Genomic DNA, 20,430 nt, shown 5'->3' with positions numbered 1-20,430 from the left:
ACGCTGCAAAGCGAATTTAGCTCTATTGAGGATGATTTCAAAGCTGCTTTTTTTTTGTACGGTCAGCATATGTGAGAGGTCTTTTATCCCTCCAAAAGGCTGGAGGAATGAGACAGTCTGAAGCCCACTGACTCAGATCGCTATTGTCTGTCCACAGATATTCTCCCAGTGTGAGAGGTCACACATGCACAAACATGCGCACACATACAGACATACACACACACACACACACACAACTACGACTTCAGAAGGCTTATGCTGCATTTACTAACAGAGAGCCGGGATGAAAGTCAAGGTTGCAGGCTGCAGTGGAGTTAAAATCGAAGAGATGCGCATGTGTGCAATTTTGGATTTGCACCTGCTAAATGAAGCTTGAACTTGGCCTACAGGCTTTTTTGAGGATGCATGAACTCTGATTAGCTGTCTCCTCACCTCAGCATGTTGTGCGTATGTGTCTGTGCCATGCTGGAAAGTACTTAACTTTTCACCTCTGCTGATCATGAGCAGAACCTGAATTCACAGTAGAAGTACAAATTTTCGATATCTTTTCCAGTCTTGATTATACTCTTAAGTAAATATACTTTACAGTTTTAAAGAGTCAACTGACTTTTCTTTTTTTCCCCCAGAGGCACTGGGATGCCTCTGTGATGATGGAGGTAAATTGCTATGATTTGTGTGCTTTCAACAGCAATTCTGCTTCTGAATGTAAGCTGCATAAATGACTTGGAAGAACAAACAGCTGTGCAAATTGTCGTCAGAGGAGCTAAATGAGATTTCCTTTCTGACGGTCTACAAATAACGGTTCCATAAACAGTTTTTCACTTCTACATTATCTTCTACCACTATAACACCCACTCAGGCATAATTTCCAGGAATGGCATGCAGAGTTAGGTATTGTTCATTTCTACGCAAAAGTCAAAAAAAGAAAATCGACCCTCCTCTACCTTTTCCAATCCACTTTTGCAAGCAGTAGATGGGCAAATCAGCTCCACAAAGCATTATCCTCCTTGCCTACTTGTTGAAGTGGCAGCTATTGAGTGCTCTATTAACCTAGCACTAATACATCCATTTGTTCAACAAACTTTTCTTTCATAACACTGGTTAGCTGGTGTGCTTGAATCATCAAGATGATAGAGAAGATAGAGAAAAAAGCAGTTCACCAAAGGAAAGCTGAAATATAATTATAGGGCACATTAAAAAAAGAAGAAGATTGCCTGGTATAAAATTGTGCAGATTCTTTTTCATAAATCTGCAGCAGATGTGTTGTGAACATTTGGACTGTGCGTTGAAAAATAATTAAAACCCTTAGTCTTCGTTCAGTTTTACGGTAATTACCCCCACGGGTGGCAGAATTTCCAATCATAGTTTTCTAGTTTCTAGTTTTTGCAAAATGAAAATGAATGCAGGATGTAGTCTTTATGTCAGAGAAATAAACAGGTCCAGATCCACCTCAGCACATACACAATACCGTAGTACTCCCATATTTAGAAAAACTGTATGAGTTGTTTAAGAAGGGACAGAATTCTATCAATGGCTAAACTTCTAATAAGTGAGAAACTATTAATAAAATATTACAGTTTACAGTCAGGAGTGTTTTTATGTTGTTTTGGGGTTTTTTTCAGGTGGGAACAAGTTGAAAGGACAGCAGTTTCGTCTGGATTGGGCCTGGATTTCTTTGGAGAAAGAGTACTATGTGGTGGATGAGGAGGAGAAATTTCTGGACGTGGTGCTCAGACGAAGAGGATACCTGGGGGAGACGTCTTTCGTTGGTGAGTCTGTTTAGTCTCCCTTTCTGATCAGAGGACATATGTTTTATCGTCTAGCATTTTGTCTTCAAGGGATGGCATTGAACAATAATGTCCGGTGGATTGCTTCAATTTTTTATATTATATTCATAGCCAACTTATCAAAGTCCTTGATCTCTCGTCAAATGCAGAGGTTGAGACTTTAGCATGCAAGCAAATTCTAAACAACTGTTGAAAACCTCTCAGATCATCCCCCATAGAGATGATCTGTAATAAATTTGGTGGTGCTCTGGCTTTGCATTCCGCAGCACATGCTTGCATGCTGGCAACCATATAGTAAAAGCAAAGAGTACAACTTTACAGTACTTCCGGCATGGCCTGTTAGTTTTGATGTCAAATTCATATTCTCTTACTGTCTTTTTTCCGTAGAATTCAATTAAAATTTCAGTGCTTTACAGTGTCTTTTGAAATGCCAGGCTTTTCATAGCTACACATTCCTGTTTCTGCAACAAAAAAATTTAACAAAAGCTCACACATTCACGCAAAATGAAAATGCTATTGAAGCTAAAAATCGATTGCAGAATTTCCTTTTAACGCACATTTTGACCAGATTTGTCCTCAAAGTCAGAGTAATATTTTCTGGCTTCAAGCCAATTTAGTTTGCAAAAAAAATGTTTTATTAGATTTAGGAAGCTGAGATGGTTGCAAGGTCAGTGCTTTGCTATGTACAGAGATGTAACTCTTTTCTTTTTTCTTTTTTTTTTGTCTTTAATAGCGCATACAGGAAACCGGTGTAATGCAACCCATAATTTTTCATTTGCTGTATTTGTCCCAGACGGTTAAGAAAGGACATGAAATAAATATTAAAACACGTGCATGTCAAAAGGCAATAAAAAATGCACTGACCAGATGGCTATGGCAACATTTGCAAAGAAAACACTGACAGTTTTAAGGCTTTTACTGAGGTTGTACATTAAGTTCCTGTTACATACTTAGGTCATTATCATTCATATCAAGAGAAGTTTCACCCCATTATCACCTTGTCTCTAAGTAATACAAAGCTGTAGATGTGAATGAATATTTATATGTTTTTCTCTTCTGACTTTTGGACTTCACTCTGTCTGGCGACTATGGCCGACCGTCCCCTGCAGTTTTAATGCCACGGTCATTGTTAGCTATTTGACAAACGTCTGTTTGCTCGGCTTGTGGACTTCAGTCTTTTGAATGAGTTTATTATTTATTTTGTTATGTCTTAATCACTTATCTAGCTAACTGAAGAAGCAAATTATTAATAACATTATATGTATACAATAAAAATAAACATGTTATTTTATTTATTCACATCAATAAACTGTCATTTTATTTTATCAGAATGTTGTTTTGAATAGACAGTGGTGCTTTGGTTAGCGGTGCCTCATATAAACAGCTTTCTAGTCAGCGGGGACCTTTCTGTGTGTAGTTTGCATGTCTCCCATTGCCTGAGCAAGTTTTCTGCCCTGCTAACCACAGCACCACTCTGACACTCTGCGCTCCAAATAAAGATGCATCTGCGTGCGGGTGGTTGCTCCCCATGCCCCTGATCCCCATCTCCCGCAATCATCCAAAAGCAGAGTTGGGTATCACTCATGGAATGCTAGTTGCACTCTATTGTAGACCACTTGTGTTGTTTTCTTCTCACACAAGTTATCTGGGGTTTTTTGCAGTGCATAGCACAACTGAAAACAGTAGAGGAAGTGGAAAGCAGGCCTATATGCTTCAGTCGATCACTGTCAAGCTGCTGGCAGGTTTGATGAGTCAGCACTCTGAGCTGCAAAATAAAGGAAAGAGCAGGGAATTGATTAAGACGACATTAAGTCGATGCAAAAGAAAAATGATTTGGAATATTTATTGGAGTCAAAAACACTCAGTTATTTGAAAAAAGTGCATTTTTGCTTGTTGATGGTGCTCGGTTGCTACAGTGTAACGTCTGTGAAACTGAATCCTGTGTCCATGCAGGTGCCCGAATACCTGAATATAAAACAAAGCACTGTGACCTGGCTTATTGCTTTGTAAAATCCTGGTTTGAAGCCTTTATTCTTTATGGGACAGTAATTCACAAAATGATATTTTGACTTGAGTCAAGCAATTAAGACCATAAAGTCACTGGGAATATCTTTACTGAGGTCATAAATTAAGCAAGCCTTCCGGTCGATGCCGTTCCCTTTAGGGGTCGCCACAGCAGATCGTCTGCCTCCATCTCACCCTGTTCTGAGCATCCTCCTCTATAACACCAACCCTGTGCATATTCCCTTTCAATACATCCATAAATCGCCCCTGTGGTGTTTTGTCTTTGTTCCGCCCCCTTGGCAGCTCCATATTCGACATCCTTTGTCCAGTATATCCGCTATCCCTCCTCTGCACATGTCCAAATCATCTCAACCTTGCCTGTCTAACTTTGTCCCCAAACTGCTCACCTCAGTTGTTCTTCTGATGTGCTCATTTCTGATCTTTTCAATCTTGGTCGCTCCCAAGGAAAATCTTAACATCTTCAGCTCTGCCACCTCCTGTCTTATCATACATCATAGCAGGTCTCACTATCATCTTGTAAATTTTCCCTTTCACTCCTGCTGCAATCCATCTGTCACAAATCACCGCTGACACTCATCTCCACCCTCTCTGCACTCTCTTCTTCTCCTCTCTTGTCATTGCCCTTTGTTTTGCATGGATGATCCCAGGTATTTACACTCTGCTCCTTGCAGATTTACTGCTACACCTGTGTCCCTTTTTTTTTTACTGTCATTCCTCTTTTCTCCAGTTCACATCTCCACTTCTCCAGGCTCTCCTCAACCTGCTCTCTACTCACGCTACAGATCATAGAAACATAGATGTTACAACTCTCACCATTCATCCAGACTGAGGACAAGTGATAGGAGTACACACAGATTTTTATACAATGCACTTCTTTTTCCAGCCAAAGTTACGCCCTACTTTCACAAAGAAAAGATCATGTGTAAGTCATTCCATTGGCATCAATTTTTTGACCCAGAGCCTACACCCTGTCTATATAATACATGATTTTAATTATTTGATTGCCAGCTTTATCAATGGGCTGTAAGAGAGAAATACTTTTGAAAAATCTATAAGGTAATATTTGCAAGCTTTGAGCTAAAGATACATTTTTTGAGAATTGCACAATTTTTTTCTTTCTTTCATAATTTCTAATACAGATAAAATCCAATATGGAAAATGATGTCTTCTGATTCTGGTTTGAGCCATGAAATCCAACACTGGCGTGAAAATTGTTCTCCTGGTTTACAATCTGTATTTATAAAGGTACCCCAATCATTGGTGGTGCTATGGTGTGTGTAGGCCACAGACACCAGAATTTTACTGTAATCCTCTTTTACCCGTGCTCTGACTTTCCCCCAACTTTCAGGAAAATCAGCCTGGTCGTATTTATGTAATCCTGCTAAGAGACAAACAAACAGGCGGAACTGAAAACAATGGCAGCAGTGACAAAGTCGCATTTTGTCCCCTCTTTTGAATGTTGACAATAAGTGAATCATCGGATTTGAAATAAAGGAGGCATCATGCTGCCTGTGACACTCATCCATGTACATAACACAGTGTGGGAGGAGAACATGCTGGTGTGTGTCAGTCAAATCTTAAATCCAGCCAGTCGCACAAACATCACTGCCTGAGTTCTTAATAAGCCTTATGACCAACAGACGGAGGTGATTTTGTGTTGGAAAGAACAGCCCAGCATGTTTTTGTGCTTAGTGTCTGAGTGTTTGTGGAGGTTTAAAGTTTAAAAGGATGGTGATGATGTTGTCCCTGAACGGCCCTTTTAGTACTTTGTTATGCTTCAGCTCGTTTGCCCTGCGAGAAGTAGCAGCTGTAAGCAGCTTTTACTCTCTCACCTCTCATCATTATTCTGATCCTGTTAATCGCGGGGTCAGGTGTTAGCATCACAGTGTAGCGGTTAATGTTAGCTTTAAGACTCATCTACCTGTGTGTGTGCGTGTATGTGTGTGTGTGTGTGTGTTTGTGTGCTGGTGTGTATATTTGATTCCTCTTGGGAAGGTTTTAAGTGTATCTCTTGGGCACACATGAAAGCTTGCGTTCAGACTCTCATCTCTTTGCACAGTTGGTGTGTGAGCACCTGGTTATCTCTGACCACACTCACATAGTACACACACACACACACGCACACACATCGACTTTCAAGCCAGCATTTTAAAAGGAATGTCTAACATGGCATGCTGACGTGCCGCTATGCATGAATGTGTTATTCATGTGCACTTACATGGTTAGTACATTTTTAGAGGAAGGCAACATCAAGAAGAAAGAAATGTTTATTGTAGTCTTAAGAGCATCGGAGTTGTACCCCAGTGTAGTGGGTAACATGTTCACCTTATGTGTGAACATGTTAACCAATAGTGATTTGAGAGTGACATAAACCCAGGCTCTGGGGGCCATTAACAAGCAAATTTCAACTGCTGTTCCCAAGCCTGGATAAATGAGCATCTTGCATCAGAAAGGGCATCCTGTGTATAAAATCTGAGCCAAATCAGAAGATGCAGATCCATCTGCTCTGGTGATCCCTTGAGAAATAAGATGGCAGCTGAAAGTGCCGTTAGTCTTAAGAGAATAAGTGCACCGTTCCTCCACAGCACCAACCTAAATCACTCTAAGTGCAAATACACATGGAGTGTTCAAATTTCAGTCTATTTGTTTTAATGTGGCCTTTGTGGCACTGTTTAGGCACTAATAATAAAATATGGTGAAGTCTAGAGCAACAGTGATCAATGTAAAAAAAAATAACCAACATGTTTTTCTTCATAGGTTTCTTCATTTTCCCCTTGTTATTGGTAACTGTCAACTAAGGGATGTTGCTTTGTTGTTGTTGCTATACACAGACATGTATTTATTTATAGTTATGTTTAGTATTTAAAACAAATTAATTTCTATTGCAAAAATGTAAAAACTGCAGTGAGATATATAAAACAGTCACAAGGGCCAGTGTCGTGCCTGCACATAACTGTCAACTTAGCAAGCAACCAATTCAAATTGTATCTTTCGGCACTTTCTTTACTAGCAGCCTGTTGGTAAAGCAAATCATTTGTTCCTGTCTTTAGGTTATTTATGAAAAATGCCAAAGATAACACAGTTTGGCAGGTAAAGAGCTATTAGCTGAGACCTTTTCATATTTCAAAATTGGAAGAAACCGAACAAATGGAGAACAAAGAAAAAGGGCAAGCCTAAAAAATATCTACAGCAGATCATCAGTATCTGAAAGTCATGTCCTTAAAACAGATGGAAAAAAAATCCAGCAAAACCCGACACAGTACCTGTGAGATGTATCCTACCCTCGACGTGATCCAGGTGCTTTTTGCTGAAGTCTCAGCAGAAATGGTCTCAGTGGAAGAGTGGCTGTCAAGAAGCCATTCTTAAAGAATTAAAACAGATATTACACAAGAACTAGACTAAAAATCAGTGCTAACAGCTCTGATGGAGTGATGATCCCAAATTTAAAATTTCTGTTTCAAGTCTTTGTCAGTATGTACTGAGGAGGTCAGGAGAGAGACAACAATGATAGTCTGCAGCCTTCTGTAAAACACCATGGAGGCTCTGCCATGGTTTGCTGCATCCATTTCAGCCAGTGGTGTTGGGGTTCTTGTCTAAACTGATAGAATTATGAACAGAAAAGTAGCATCAGACTTCTGAAGGAAAGCATGTGATTGGCAGTGGCTTCAATTTTCAGCCTGACATTGATCCCAAACACACGGGGAGAGCAGTGAAAGCATACCTGGACCAAGAAGAAAACCACAATGAAACACTCATCAGTCATGACCTGACCTCACCGTTACGCACACGGCCAACATTCAAAGAAGAGTCTTGAATGTCCTTTTACGAAACCTGGAAAACTGTCCCTGAAGATTACTTAAAGAAATTACAACAAAGTTTGCCTAAGAGAGTTCAGGTAGCGTTGAAGAATAAAGGCGATCATAGCGAATATTGACTTTCAGGTTTGTTAGAATGGTACAAACTCTATTTTTGCCTTATGAGCTTTTTCGCTTTTTATTTTCATTGCAAAATATTAACACATGAGTGTTGTTGCATTTGCAGTTATAAAAGAAATAAATGGACAGAATTCTGAGTGAAATTCAGGAGGGCTCGTTACGAGACCCGTTTTGATGGACAAAGCTCAGATCCAGCAGAAGAGGGAAACCTTGATGATGAAATGAAAGACACGTATGGCAGCTGGCATTAAAGTTTTGCTACCTTTCAGTAGACTCGTAATAAGTGGCAGCCAGTGTCTAAAGTCTTTTACACAAATACAAGGAGAACAGCTATTTTTTCATTTCTTGCTTGTTCTGCGGTTTTGGTCCGGCCTTGGGAAACACGAGCTGGACTGAGGTGAGGTGCATGACTGTAATAGCTACTATAGTGTTATTATAAAACAGAAAGAAAATGCAGCAAAACATTTGCATCTGAAAATAATATTTTTATTAATTCTACTGACAGACTCATGGATCCCATCATGAAACTGTTGCAGCTCTAAAAAGAAATGTTAAAAGTAAATAACGTATGTGGAAATAGTTGGAAAAATTGCATTGGATTTGATGGAGATTGTGTCAAGGATTGAAAGGCAGAGAGAAAGCCGCCCGATGATGCTGCCAGAAGCTTGCTGCTGCTGTTGCAAGGGTTAGCTGATGAAAGCTGGTGTGGTGCCAGGCAACAGTGGAGGAGAGTTGTTACACATGGTCCATCACAACAGGATGTTCAGGTAGAGAGGATCAGTGAAGGAGGAACACAGAGATAAGATCAGGGTTCAAAGATGCTCCCGCAAAGCACAGCTCAGGCAGAACAGGGCTGGACAAGGCCATGCGGATTAGACCGAATTCTATCCTCATATCCTCTTCTTTTACTTTTTAAGCTTTCACCTTGCTTTCTCATCTCTTATGAAAACAATAAAATTCCACTCTCGACCAAACATATAAACGTGCAGCCTAAATCCCGCTAATTAAGTCCCGTCGCTGTTTTCCTTCTGCCAAAGCGTCCGTCCCAGTGACGTCGGGCCACTTAGCTCGTCTCACATTCTTTCCCTTTTATCCGTAATCTCTCCTCACCTCATTTTACGGTAGAGACGTCCTTTTGCTTCTAACCTCCTTTTACTCATCAAAGGCACCATCTCTCCTTTTCTTGCGCTGTTACTGACTAATAGTCTAGCCTTCGGTGTTTGACATCAACTGTTTCTTTTCTATAAGTTCCCTTATTTGTGTTATACCTACCTTTTTCCCCTTCAGTCTCACTCCAAATTTTGGACAGTATATTGGGAGGAAATATGAGTCTTATATCTGTCCAATGCTGTGCTCATTGGCTGCTTATTCCCACTCTGCCTTCCTCTTCTGTTGTATCCTTTGTTTGGTTGTTACACATTTCGGTGCATATCTGCTGGTTCAGCTCTGTTTCTCCACTTGCTTTTGCACCTTCTCGCACTTTTCCCTCCACATAACCTTCCATTCTCAGATCCACATCTCCTGTACATCTTTCCTTCCCTTCCTTTCATTTCCTTTCTTTGCCTTCTCTTTTCCTCTACTTTTTCCATTTCCTTCTCGCTTCCTGTCTTCCTTGCTGTATGAGCAATATGAGGGACCCCATAGGGACACAAGATGGAATTGAATTCTCATTCTTCTTTTTTTTTACTTATTGCATAAGTCAAAGCTCATCCTTTGAAGACTTTTTTTTTTTTATTTCAGCACTGTCCTTCTCTGGTCTGTCCTTGCCCTGAGAGATGAATTGTTAACGAGGTGTACTTTTGCCAGGTTAAGATATATTATCTCCTGTGGGACATATTCCAACCTCATTTTTGTTGCCAAGCAGAAGGGATGAAGAGATAATTGCATTTCACCAGGAGAGAAAAGAATCTGTTGGACCCCTCCGTCTTTTTTGCGCAAGGCTCCACCTCTGCTGCCTCAGTGTGAAATGAGTCTAGTATAATGAACATGCAATCATCATGCTTTTTTTTTTTGAATTGTGCATGTTTCAATGAGCCATGCTGAGGTTACTCAGAAGCTAAAGAAACTACAACAGTGAATAAACACAAGGAAAGTTTGCAGCTAGAAAAAGAAGATGTGTTTGTGTTTGCAAGCAACTCTTTGGATCTGCGAGTCTGAACTTGTTGTGGAGACGCAAACACAAGGCGCTCTGGCTCTAAGCAACAGTGCGATGGAGATCAAAAACACTCGAGAGGATATGTATCCTCCAGTGGAGAAGAAACCCCAGCGCAACCTAGGGAATTGTGTGCCTCTTCCCTCCAGGGAGTCCATCGAGGGTGGTGTAGTGAGACACCACCCTTTTAAGGACAGCACTTCCTCTCTCCAGTAGGCACGCCATGGTGTGCGGATGTTTTATGTGATGTGGATCTACAAATCATCAGAATAGGAAGATCAGATAGAAATACTCAGCTATGAGCAAACATACTTCCCTTCTTTAAAGTTATAATCTTGTGTTTCTTGAAATGATGGCCATTCAGTGTGTTTGCATTGCGCGATAGTTTTCCTTGTTATTGATGAAGTTTGCTGTCTCGTTTAGGATTTGTTGCATACGTTCGTCTCAATGCAAATGACAACAAGTCCTGATACAGTATTTCCATATCAGACAACAGCACTGACTGTCATCTCCTCTTTATCAAAATGCACCATCATTTGTTCTGTGCAGAACAAATTCTGAACAGATACATGTGTTGCATTCTTGACAGAGAAGCTGCCTAGAGCGAGGCTGCTGCTCTGAATCGTCTACAGACCTTTAAGAGTCTTGCAGATTTATTTTTAAATTTACAACGCGCATGAATCAATGCTGAAGCAACTTTTAAAAAATTCTTCATGTAGTCTGTATTGCTAACATGTTTCTTGGCCTCCAAATGAGATTTTTAGAATGTAACTCTAAAGAACTCGCATAAAGCATACATAATCATAACACACTGAAAATATCTATCTATCTATCTATCTATCTATCTATCTATCTATCTATCTATCTATCTATCTATCTATCTATCTATCTATCTATCTATCTCTCTCTCTCTCTCTCTCTCTCTCTCTACATTTGCAACAACATTACAAAAACATGTCAACCCAGTGTATGGTCTAATCACTCATACTGCACAGGAGTGGGAGGGCTTGAAGGCTTTAGTTCTCCCTCAGCATTTGGTCACAAATTCCCATCAACACCTTTCTCACCTCACGTGTCACATGTCTTCCCTGATGTATGTTATTATTTTCTTTTCTCTTTTAAATCATTACAAAGTGACCATTTCTTCTGACCAGTAATAACCCTTGTTTGGCTTTTAGCTGAAGTTTCTGGCAGCAATGAAAATTATTTTATTTTACTGTAAAAAGACAGTTAAGACTGTCTGAATATTTCAGTAAGGTTAATGTAGACGGGTTGTTGTTTTTGAACTTGTTTGTAGCCTTTAAAAAATATCAAAACATAAAGTTTTTTGCATAATGAATATGGTAGAGTATAAATGAAGGATTTGTGAACAAGCTTTCTTGAAACTAATCCCCAGTTTGGTTGACATAATACTACTGCTGAGAGACATTGTCACCACAAAGTTAACTCCCAAATTAGCTGATGGCTCACCTGATACTATTCTTTGCATTTAGTTTATACATTTGACACTCTGTCCATATTATTTAGGTTGTTTCAGCTGGTCTACTGCTGTTGCGTCCCCCAACAAGACACTTTACAACCCACCCTTTGCTTGTTTTTGTGCTGTTTCAGACCTCCCCTGATCTGCTTCAGGCTTTCTATGTCTGCACATGGAAAGATGAGAAAGTCCCAGAACAGAGCCATGCTCCCAAATACAAATACAACTCAACTACAAATGGAAAATGCGCATTTCTTTTTACTTAAATAGTACTAACGGACAATAATTTTATACATTAGGGTCTAGTTCAATGTGTTGCTTCATCATTGCCTATTTCCTCTAAATTAATTGCCCTGTAATCCCATTCAAAGACAAAAAGAAGAAGAAAAGAAACTCAAGAAAGAAACGTATTCTTTTTACTTTAATGACTCTGCCCACTATTATTTTGATTTCACTTGACAGAACACCATTATCAACTTTCTATGCAGCAGAGACAGTCAAAGTGAGAAAATAATCACCCTGCTGCATAACACAAGACCCACAGACTCTGAACAACAACCTTATAAACATTAACTAGTGCTTGGGTAACTTCATTTTGAAAGCTTGATAGCTAATTAGCTGCTTGGTTGCAGAACATTAAACAGCGCATAAAAGTACCTGCAAAACCGATTTCATTCCTACTCTTGCTTTTAATAATGCAAAGACTGCCATCGCTGCATTCATTGCCAACTGCAAGAGTATTGTTTTCACTTTGTGTTTCTGTGTGGGTGTGTAAGTCTGTGTTTCAGCATGTCAGATATGGTCTGACCCATAAGTTCTGCGTAATGATGAATAATAGTGACCATCTTGCAGTGGCAAAATACCAGGACGGACGGTCATTAGCATGTTGATGTTTCAGCCCTGCGAGTCTTCAGCGAGCGCTCAGATCACACTCGTCTTCAGACTCGGCCTTGATTTTGATCCCAACTACTAGACACCTGCGGAGCTTCATGACTGAATTTTGAACGTTACATTTTGAGCCTGGTGTTTTCAGTAAAGCTGCTCACCATAGTGACAGTCAGACAAAAGCACTTGTCAAACTACTCAGACTGTCTTTGTAGTAGTTCACACTTCAGTTGATGTCTCGAAGACCACCTTTTGCCGTGACGACACACACACAGATTGCTAGACAGAATCACGAGGTGGATCTATCGCCAGTGGTAATCACAAAATAATAGATTAATGACTACTAGCACTCATTATCAGAAGGTCACCATGCTGACAGACGTCATGTCTTGTTTAAGATTGTAAAAGCTGATGGGATTTCCACTGTGCTTTAAGGAAATCAATCAACCGAGCATTTGTGCTTTATTTAACTTTAAACTCAAGTGAAGAAACTGGAACAGGACTTTAAACTTGATAGCAAATGAAACCAGCTTTCATAGTCTATCCAACAATGCCGTTATTTAGCAGTAGTTTTATAACAATAATGATATTTGAATTCACATTTGGATTCCGGCTTGCACCAGCCAGCTCTCACTTAGACACAAACCCAGCTTAAGATGATAGCACTGCAAGTAAGAAAAAGGGATCCAAGACTTCTCCTGACAGCACTTCCGCTAGGCATGTCTTAGATTTTCCGGAAAGGCTTTCAACACCCCCAGAGAAATTGATTTTCTATGTTGCGATAGTTTAGCTGCACCGAGCAATAGAAGCATCTTTGGCTTTTCCTGTTGCGAAAAAAACAGAAAAAGAGAGAAAAAAAAACAGGAAACGTAAAGGCCGAGTGATACTTGTGGGGCTGTTGACAAAAACGCAGCAACAGCAGATGTTACCCTAAATGCGTTGCCGGCTACAGTTCGGCAGGGTTTGACCGTGAGTGTACTTCACTTGATTTTGTTATTGTTGAATATCATCCATAGCACTTTGCCCAAAGAGAAGCATTTGGTGGACTGAGAAAAAAATATAGAAGAAACTCCAAAATCATGTACAGCAATATTAGAGCTTTTGCAAATAACTATAATCTCTGAAGGTCCTCGCAGGCACGGTAAAGACTGTGACTGTGCAACTTTTCATTCCGGCATGTGTGTTTATTTTCAGCTCAGATTTTGCATACAATACTCGCCTCTCCGATCTCGTTGTGCATATGATTGAATGGATTCAGGCCCATCTGCATACGTTTGTCTCCTTTTGTGTGTGTGTGTGTGTGTGTGTGTGTGTGTGGTGGGAAGGGGGTGGGGGGGGTATCTGAAAAAGAAAACAAATCCTTTTATGTACAAACACATGCATCAGCCTGGCTATGCACACCTTGCTCTCAGATTCCTTCCTCTATGAATATAGAGGAAGGAATCTGAGCAGCATATTTCCAAATGTAAGGCTTTATTTTATGGCCTGTGCCACCTGGATTCATTTTTGTTTAATGTGTAACCCCATTGGTACCAGCAAGCTTTCCTCATTTTATGAAATGTATCAACAAGCATGAATGTCTGATGGATTGCTGCAAAGTGGATTCACATGAAAGACGTTCGATAGACGAAGTGAGCGGCATTTGAAGGGAAAGGGTCGTGACGCACACACACACATATACCCATTCATGTATGCGTACCTAACAACTATGGTAGCTAATCCATCTCAGTAAGCTAAAATATGCTTATTTAAATCCTTCAGTCACAAATTCATTTCACACATTGAGGCACTGTAGTGATCAGTGGAGAAAAAAAATAGAAGCAAAGCACTCTTTTTCTCACCTCTCTGAACAACATTAAAGGGTGTGAATATCTAATCTGTTTGTCATCTGTTTCTCTCTCCCGCCTGTCACCCTTTCATTGTCATTTTCTTTGTCTCTGCTCCTTTGTTTTTTTTTTAACTCATCTTTTTTGCTTTTCTTGTCTATTCCTTCTTTCATGCCCATCACCGCCTTCACCTCTCAGGGATTGGCACCCAGGACGGCAGCGCAAAGAAGGAGGAGGACTTCAAGGGCAGGTCCCAGCGGCAAATTCAGTTCAACCCGGGACAGACCAGAGCCACGTGGCGTGTTCGGATACTGAATGATGGGAAGTACGAGCAGGCAGAAACCTTTCAAATTTTATTATCGGAGCCGGTGATGGGAGTGATAGAGTTCCCCGTCATGGCAACAGTTGAGATCTTGGATCCCAGTGATGGTCAGTCCTTCCCATATGCACCTTTTACCCTGCCTTCAACACACACACACACACACACACACACACACACACACTCTCTCACGCACACACACACACACACACACACACACACACACACACACACACACACACACACACACACACACACACACATGTTTTATGTGACAATTATCAGCGGTGATGAGTGGTAAAATACATTTACTTAAGTAAGGCAGTTATTGCTCTCATAACTCGATTTTTCTGAGAGCTTTAGTGACTTGATAATTTGCAGACACATTATAGAATCACCTACTGAATTATGATGTAATATTGCACATATATTATCCTTGCTCACACTGTTTCAAGATGTTACAACAAGGCCCCTTTAATGCTTCCAACCTTAAGGTAATTCCTATGAATTCTAATGAACTAATGTCCAGAGGAGGCCAAATATTAACTATTCACAAATGATGCAGGTGGAGGATTATCTCATAAGAAGAGCACATGGCCTCTAGTGTACTTGATAAAAAGAGAAAAGCGTGTTGGATGTGTGAGAAGTAGGCAGATGAACTTAGTGACATTACCAGGAAAAGCATGATAATGGCCAGAGTTACTTCAGGTAAGCTAGCTCCTGACTGTGAAATGGAAAAGAACAAATCATGAACAAATAACAGGATATGGTTTTACAAAGTAAATTGTTGCAGCTTTTATTAATGTTCTAAGAGCTGTAATTAAGGATATTGCCAAATTTGGCCAAAGCATTAAATGAGGGACTAATTAGAATCACATGTTGACTTTGCAAAACACATTTTTGACCAGAACTGAAAAATCTATACTTTAATCTAACAATACTAAGTGCTTAATATCCTAAAAGTCAAAGGCCTCCTTCACTACAGCATCATCATTTTTGCCATTTGTCACATTTGTGACAGTTCGTTACAACTGCTTGAGCACGGACTTAGTGACACTTTGGTGCCCACCTTTGAAATGTGTTGATTTGTGCTGCTGGTTTGAAAATGTATGTATATATTTACCTCCCTGCAGCCTGATCAGCAACTTTATGTTCTGTTTTATTGGTCAAACAATAATGCACATGATACCTTTCATTTAGTTAAGTCTTCCCTACATATACAGGCATGTGATAAATTATATCACTGTGCTAAACTATCTAGCCAGTAGCCACCCCTTGTGTCTTCATTTTTTCTTTCATTTTTTGGCTTCCAAAGAGCTCAGATTTTTACCTGACCATTTTCCCAGGTATGTTTTTATATTTGTTTGTTAAGCCACTTAACATGAACTTATGAATCATAAAAATGAACTCAACGCGTGGGATTAATCACTTTTATGTTTACACATGATATGCAATTAATTAAGAAACTATTTTAAATTATATCCTTAGGCACTTTACTGGCAAGCGGTCGTAAAACATAATTTGTTCCCATCTGCCAACAATAACAGAGCTTGACAGGCAGAAAATGTTTTCTCCTCAACAAGGTGATTCCCAAAGAACTATTAGCCCGATACTTGAAATCTTGACATGGTGTACAGTGTGTCCTTCAAAAAATCTGAGTAAACTAGACATGTGGAAGACAAAACAACAAGTGGCAGGCCTAGTGCAGGTCTACAGTATCTGAAAGTCATCTTCTTAAGAAAAAGGGAAAAAATATATTGTTGACTGAGCCTCATCAGAAATGGGCTCAGTGTAAGGGTGGTTGTCAAGACGGCACTCTTAATGAAAAGGGGTAGCGCAAGAATTTTGCACATTACTATAAAGGTTAAAACTACATGAAATGGCACCAAGGACATTCTGGCAAAATGGCTACAGCAGCATAGCCACCGGACACCCTTACTACAGATTACTGCAGTTTTTCCTTTAATCTGTCACCTGTATTTATTATATGTGTTTGGACAGAAAAGGAAGAGGGACAGAGGCATGCATCTACAGTCATTTTATTTCATTCTAGATCCAATTTGCTCTTCCTGCTAATCTGATGTGTGTCCTTTGTTTTCTCAACAAACAACACAACATGAAAGCTGAAAATGATTTATTTACTTCTATACATTGAGCTGCAGTAGAAAGAACTGAGACAACATTGTTTGTCATTACTGGTTAACTAAAATGTTATTTTATTCAGAAGGATATACCCAGCATTACAAATTAAAATCAATTAAAACCACTGTGCATAGTGGAAATAATTCCTTTGTTAACCCAGATCGAAGAATAAGGCTGAATATTCACCGAAGTTTCTGCAATGCATAAAGCATAGCACAAAAATTCTCCTCTGCCACTCAAGTATTTTCAGAAGGCTGAAAAATACATATGCCTCACACGCAGAATCAAGAACTGTCAATATAAGTATTTTCTAATATAAGGCCTTGTCAGCTCTGCCCTGAGGAAAGGAGCAGAAATACATATTTGTCATGATAGCCAGTGAAAAATTACTATAGGGATAATACTCATCTCTTAATGGTAGTAGTGTTTTTTATACCCAATGGAAATACTGAGCACAATCTGTGCTTCTTAAAACCCAATAAGGCATAAAAAAAGAAGAATAATCACACCCTGACACACTCACACACACATCTACGCACACACAATGTCTTTCGCTTTCTTTCTTAAATAGGTTATAATCTGCCATTTTCACTCTCATAGTTCTTTGTGTCTTTTCCTGCAAATTGAAATGTTAATGGAATATTGAGTGGTGCGACAAACTGACTCCTCTGCTCCATCCAGACGAGATTTACTCTTCTTCTGCTTTTACTTTCATTTTTTTGCATGCATTACCCCCTCCTCAGTGCAACTTCCAAGTAATTACAGTTGAGCACCAAAGATGGAAACGCTGAAGCGTCCATTATAGTGACATACTGCAGTTGCTCTCACCCCTCTCTCATTTGTTTTCTTGTCCTTTGTTTCTCAGTATCACTCCCCATGCCACATTTTCCCTCCGCAATCTATCCTCCCCAGTGGGTTAATTACGAAGTGTGTGGAGGGCAGGGGCTGGTTTGTTTTCCGTCTTCTCGGGGGACTGTCTAATGTGGCAGAGATGTGCCACTCTGTACTCTAATGGGTTAGTGAAGCTTTAGCTATGCCTGTGGTGTTAGCTGTACTCCAGCTTCTTTCTCTAATGATGAAAACGGGCTTTGTCTAGTCGTCTGGTTATCCCAGAGAGTCACTCCCCGGAGAACATGTCAGCTTGGCTAATATCAGCTTTAGAGGAGGAGAGAGGATCGTTAAGTAAAAGTGCTCCAAAGTTAAGGAGTGGAGTTTGCGAACAAACTGCACTTGTCTGTGTCGATGCTTGGAGTTTTTCTCTGGTGTTTTAAGCAAGAACACATACTTTATAGAGATGTGTGAGTGTGCTTCTACTTTTTACCTGCTGTCTGCCCATGTGATTGCTACGATTTTATTCTTTATATATGTAATGCATACGCAATGATGACTAAAGATGAAGGGAAACGCCTGTTGTTGGACTGCATACTCTAAGCAGCAGCCACATTGCTACAGGTGGTCGTATAGTTCTTGTGTTCTCATTAAGAACACAATACATCAGGACAACTTTTACTGCGTTTGCACCAGTGTCATTCTGCTAAACAAACAAGAACGCACTTGTGTTTTTGTGTGTCATCATGGACACTTGTCTCTAGTCGTAAACACAGAGCTTTCAAGCGAGGAGCTACATCTTCTTACGCTGGATTGTGTTTTGCTTATATTGTGCTATTAACTGCAGGTTTTTAGGGGCTCATTTGTTATACATGTGCATCTCCATTTTGTCCATGACCAGCATTGCAAGGTGGTAATGAGTAAAGTGCACATTTATCACAACGCAGTCAAACAGCAGCAACAAGGAAAATATCCCAGCATCCATAGAATATTTATGAAATTATCAATAATGGAGAGGTTCAAGGCATAGGAAGAAAAGAAAAGCTGGAGTAAAAGAAAACAAAAACAGTTTTTATTTTATTTGGTGAAACAATAGCAAAATCAGGTGCAAGTATTCGCTGTTTTAACACCCAGCATAAAAGCCTGTGTTTATGTTCCAATCCCCATGAATGATTTAAAAAAGACTGTGGGTTTTCTTCCAGGAGGTGAACTTGACCCACTTGGCTGAAAATGTGCTTTTCCAAACCGTAGGTGGATTTAGAGGCAATAGAAGAGTGCGAGGAGGAGACTAAGTGTACAGTACGTGTGTGGAAAGAGGGAAGAAAATCAGGTTGTAACGTTACTCGTGTGTGTGGAATAGGTAAGCGGTGGACCTCAGTCTCCTTGTATGAGTCCCCGGGGAGTGACAGATTGTGGACAGGAACAGAATGAAAAAAAAGTCGGGGAGGTGGAAGAAGACTGTGAGAACAATTTAGCGACTTATCGTAAGAGAAAAGAAATGTTCGACCTCCTCCCCCCGCTGTGTGTAAGATTGTCTTATGTTGATGACTTCATCCCAAACAGCCAGCTCAGGTTGCTGATCTCTCTTTACGCCGGGCATTGAGTCAGATATAAATCTGTTTCACGCGCCAGTCCTCGCCTTTTTAATTGAAGTTTTCGTCAGTGTTTTTCACCTCCCATCATTCAGCCATCGATTCTTTCAGAGAGCGCACGAAACAAAGGCACGTGAAGAACTGGGACGAGCTGAAGCTTCGGCCACTCTGTTAGCATTTTTATTGGTCCCAGTGCATCTGTGGAAAATAGCCTCCAAAATTTATTGTTTCTATAATGCCAGTAAGTTCTGTGCTTTGATAGATGATGCTTTCACTAGCTCAAAGTTTCTCCCTCAATCACAAACTCCAGTCAGAGACGGAGAGAAAGGCGGGGAAGAAAATATGAGAGAGATGATTGACCCCTCTGAGTATGGAGCTGTAGATGGGTGAAACTCCCAGCTGATTGACTCTGTGGTATAAATTCAGATTCTTGCCTGTGTAATTGTCCGCGATACGTGAGACAAGAAGAAAAACTTCCAAAGCGGTCTCTTTGAAGAGCCCGTCTGGTTACACCAAACCAAAAGACCGATGGAGAGTTATTCTCGAATATGAATAAGCACACTGCAGGACCACCACTTCAATGGAATAAAAAAAAAAATGAAAGGAAAATGTCAGCTGCAGCTCGCTAATGCAGAACCAGAACAAAAGCCTGTATTAGTCCTTGATGGCCTAATGCACTGTGGATTTTTGCAGATTGTTATACATATCATTACCCTTTTCTTTTTTCCCCTGACTCTCACTCTCTCTCACTGTCTCGTTTTCTCTTTTCCCCTTCCAAACAGAGTCGACTGTATTTTTCCCTGAACAGATCCGCTCAGTAGAGGAAGATGTTGGAGAGCTTTTCATCCCAGTGCACCGCAGTGGAGACATCAGTGAGGAGCTCATGGTGGTCTGCTACACACAGCAGGGTACAAGCTGGCCTTTTTTCACCTCATCTAACCCATTTCCCCCCCTGTATACGCTGCAATCCTGCCATATTTGCGGACAGTGATCGCACCACTTGGTTAACGGTATAAAAAGCTGGGTCTGATTTACATACATTATGTTCACCTGTATAATGAAGTCTCAGCTATCCTTACTTCAAATCACAAAACAAATAGATCATGTAATTGTTAAAACTTAAAAAGTGAGGCATGTTTCAGTCTTGTGATATATGCGTCTGGATGACAGGCGATGTCTTTGTTATATTGATGTGTAGGTGGAGTGTCGGGTGCAGCTTTTTTCCTCACCTATGCAGTTTGACAGTACCCGTTAAATCTGTTTAAAGTCAAGTCAGCTCTCTGGAAAAGAAGCTGTTCACACGGCATTTGCATTTTCACAAATCACATGTTAGCAGCCTAAGCACAGCAGGATCACACTTAGCTGTTAAGTTTTGCAAGAATTCTTGATTCCTTACATGCTCCACAACATCCGCTTCCCCTTTAATAATTCAGCCATACTATTTTTTGCTTTTCACGGTTAA

The 20,430-nt window shown here is 40.2% G+C and overlaps 1 protein-coding gene across 1 annotated transcript in view; it reads left to right on the top strand.

The window, feature by feature from the left end:
* The window catches only part of LOC120734409 (FRAS1-related extracellular matrix protein 2-like), a 68,926-nt gene that overhangs the window by 25,723 nt on the left and 22,773 nt on the right, over positions 1-20,430 (top strand). Inside the window, exons 3-5 of the mRNA XM_040033228.1 lie at positions 1,623-1,769; positions 14,286-14,516; positions 19,751-19,876. Coding sequence (XP_039889162.1) covers positions 1,623-1,769; positions 14,286-14,516; positions 19,751-19,876 — 504 coding nt within the window. The remainder of the gene's footprint in view (positions 1-1,622; positions 1,770-14,285; positions 14,517-19,750; positions 19,877-20,430) is intronic.

The sequence above is a fragment of the Simochromis diagramma genome, unplaced genomic scaffold, assembly GCF_900408965.1.
Source record: "Simochromis diagramma unplaced genomic scaffold, fSimDia1.1 OVJJ01000216.1, whole genome shotgun sequence".
NCBI classification, from domain to species: Eukaryota; Metazoa; Chordata; class Actinopteri; order Cichliformes; family Cichlidae; genus Simochromis; species Simochromis diagramma.
This window is presented reverse-complemented; position numbering and strand designations above follow the sequence as displayed.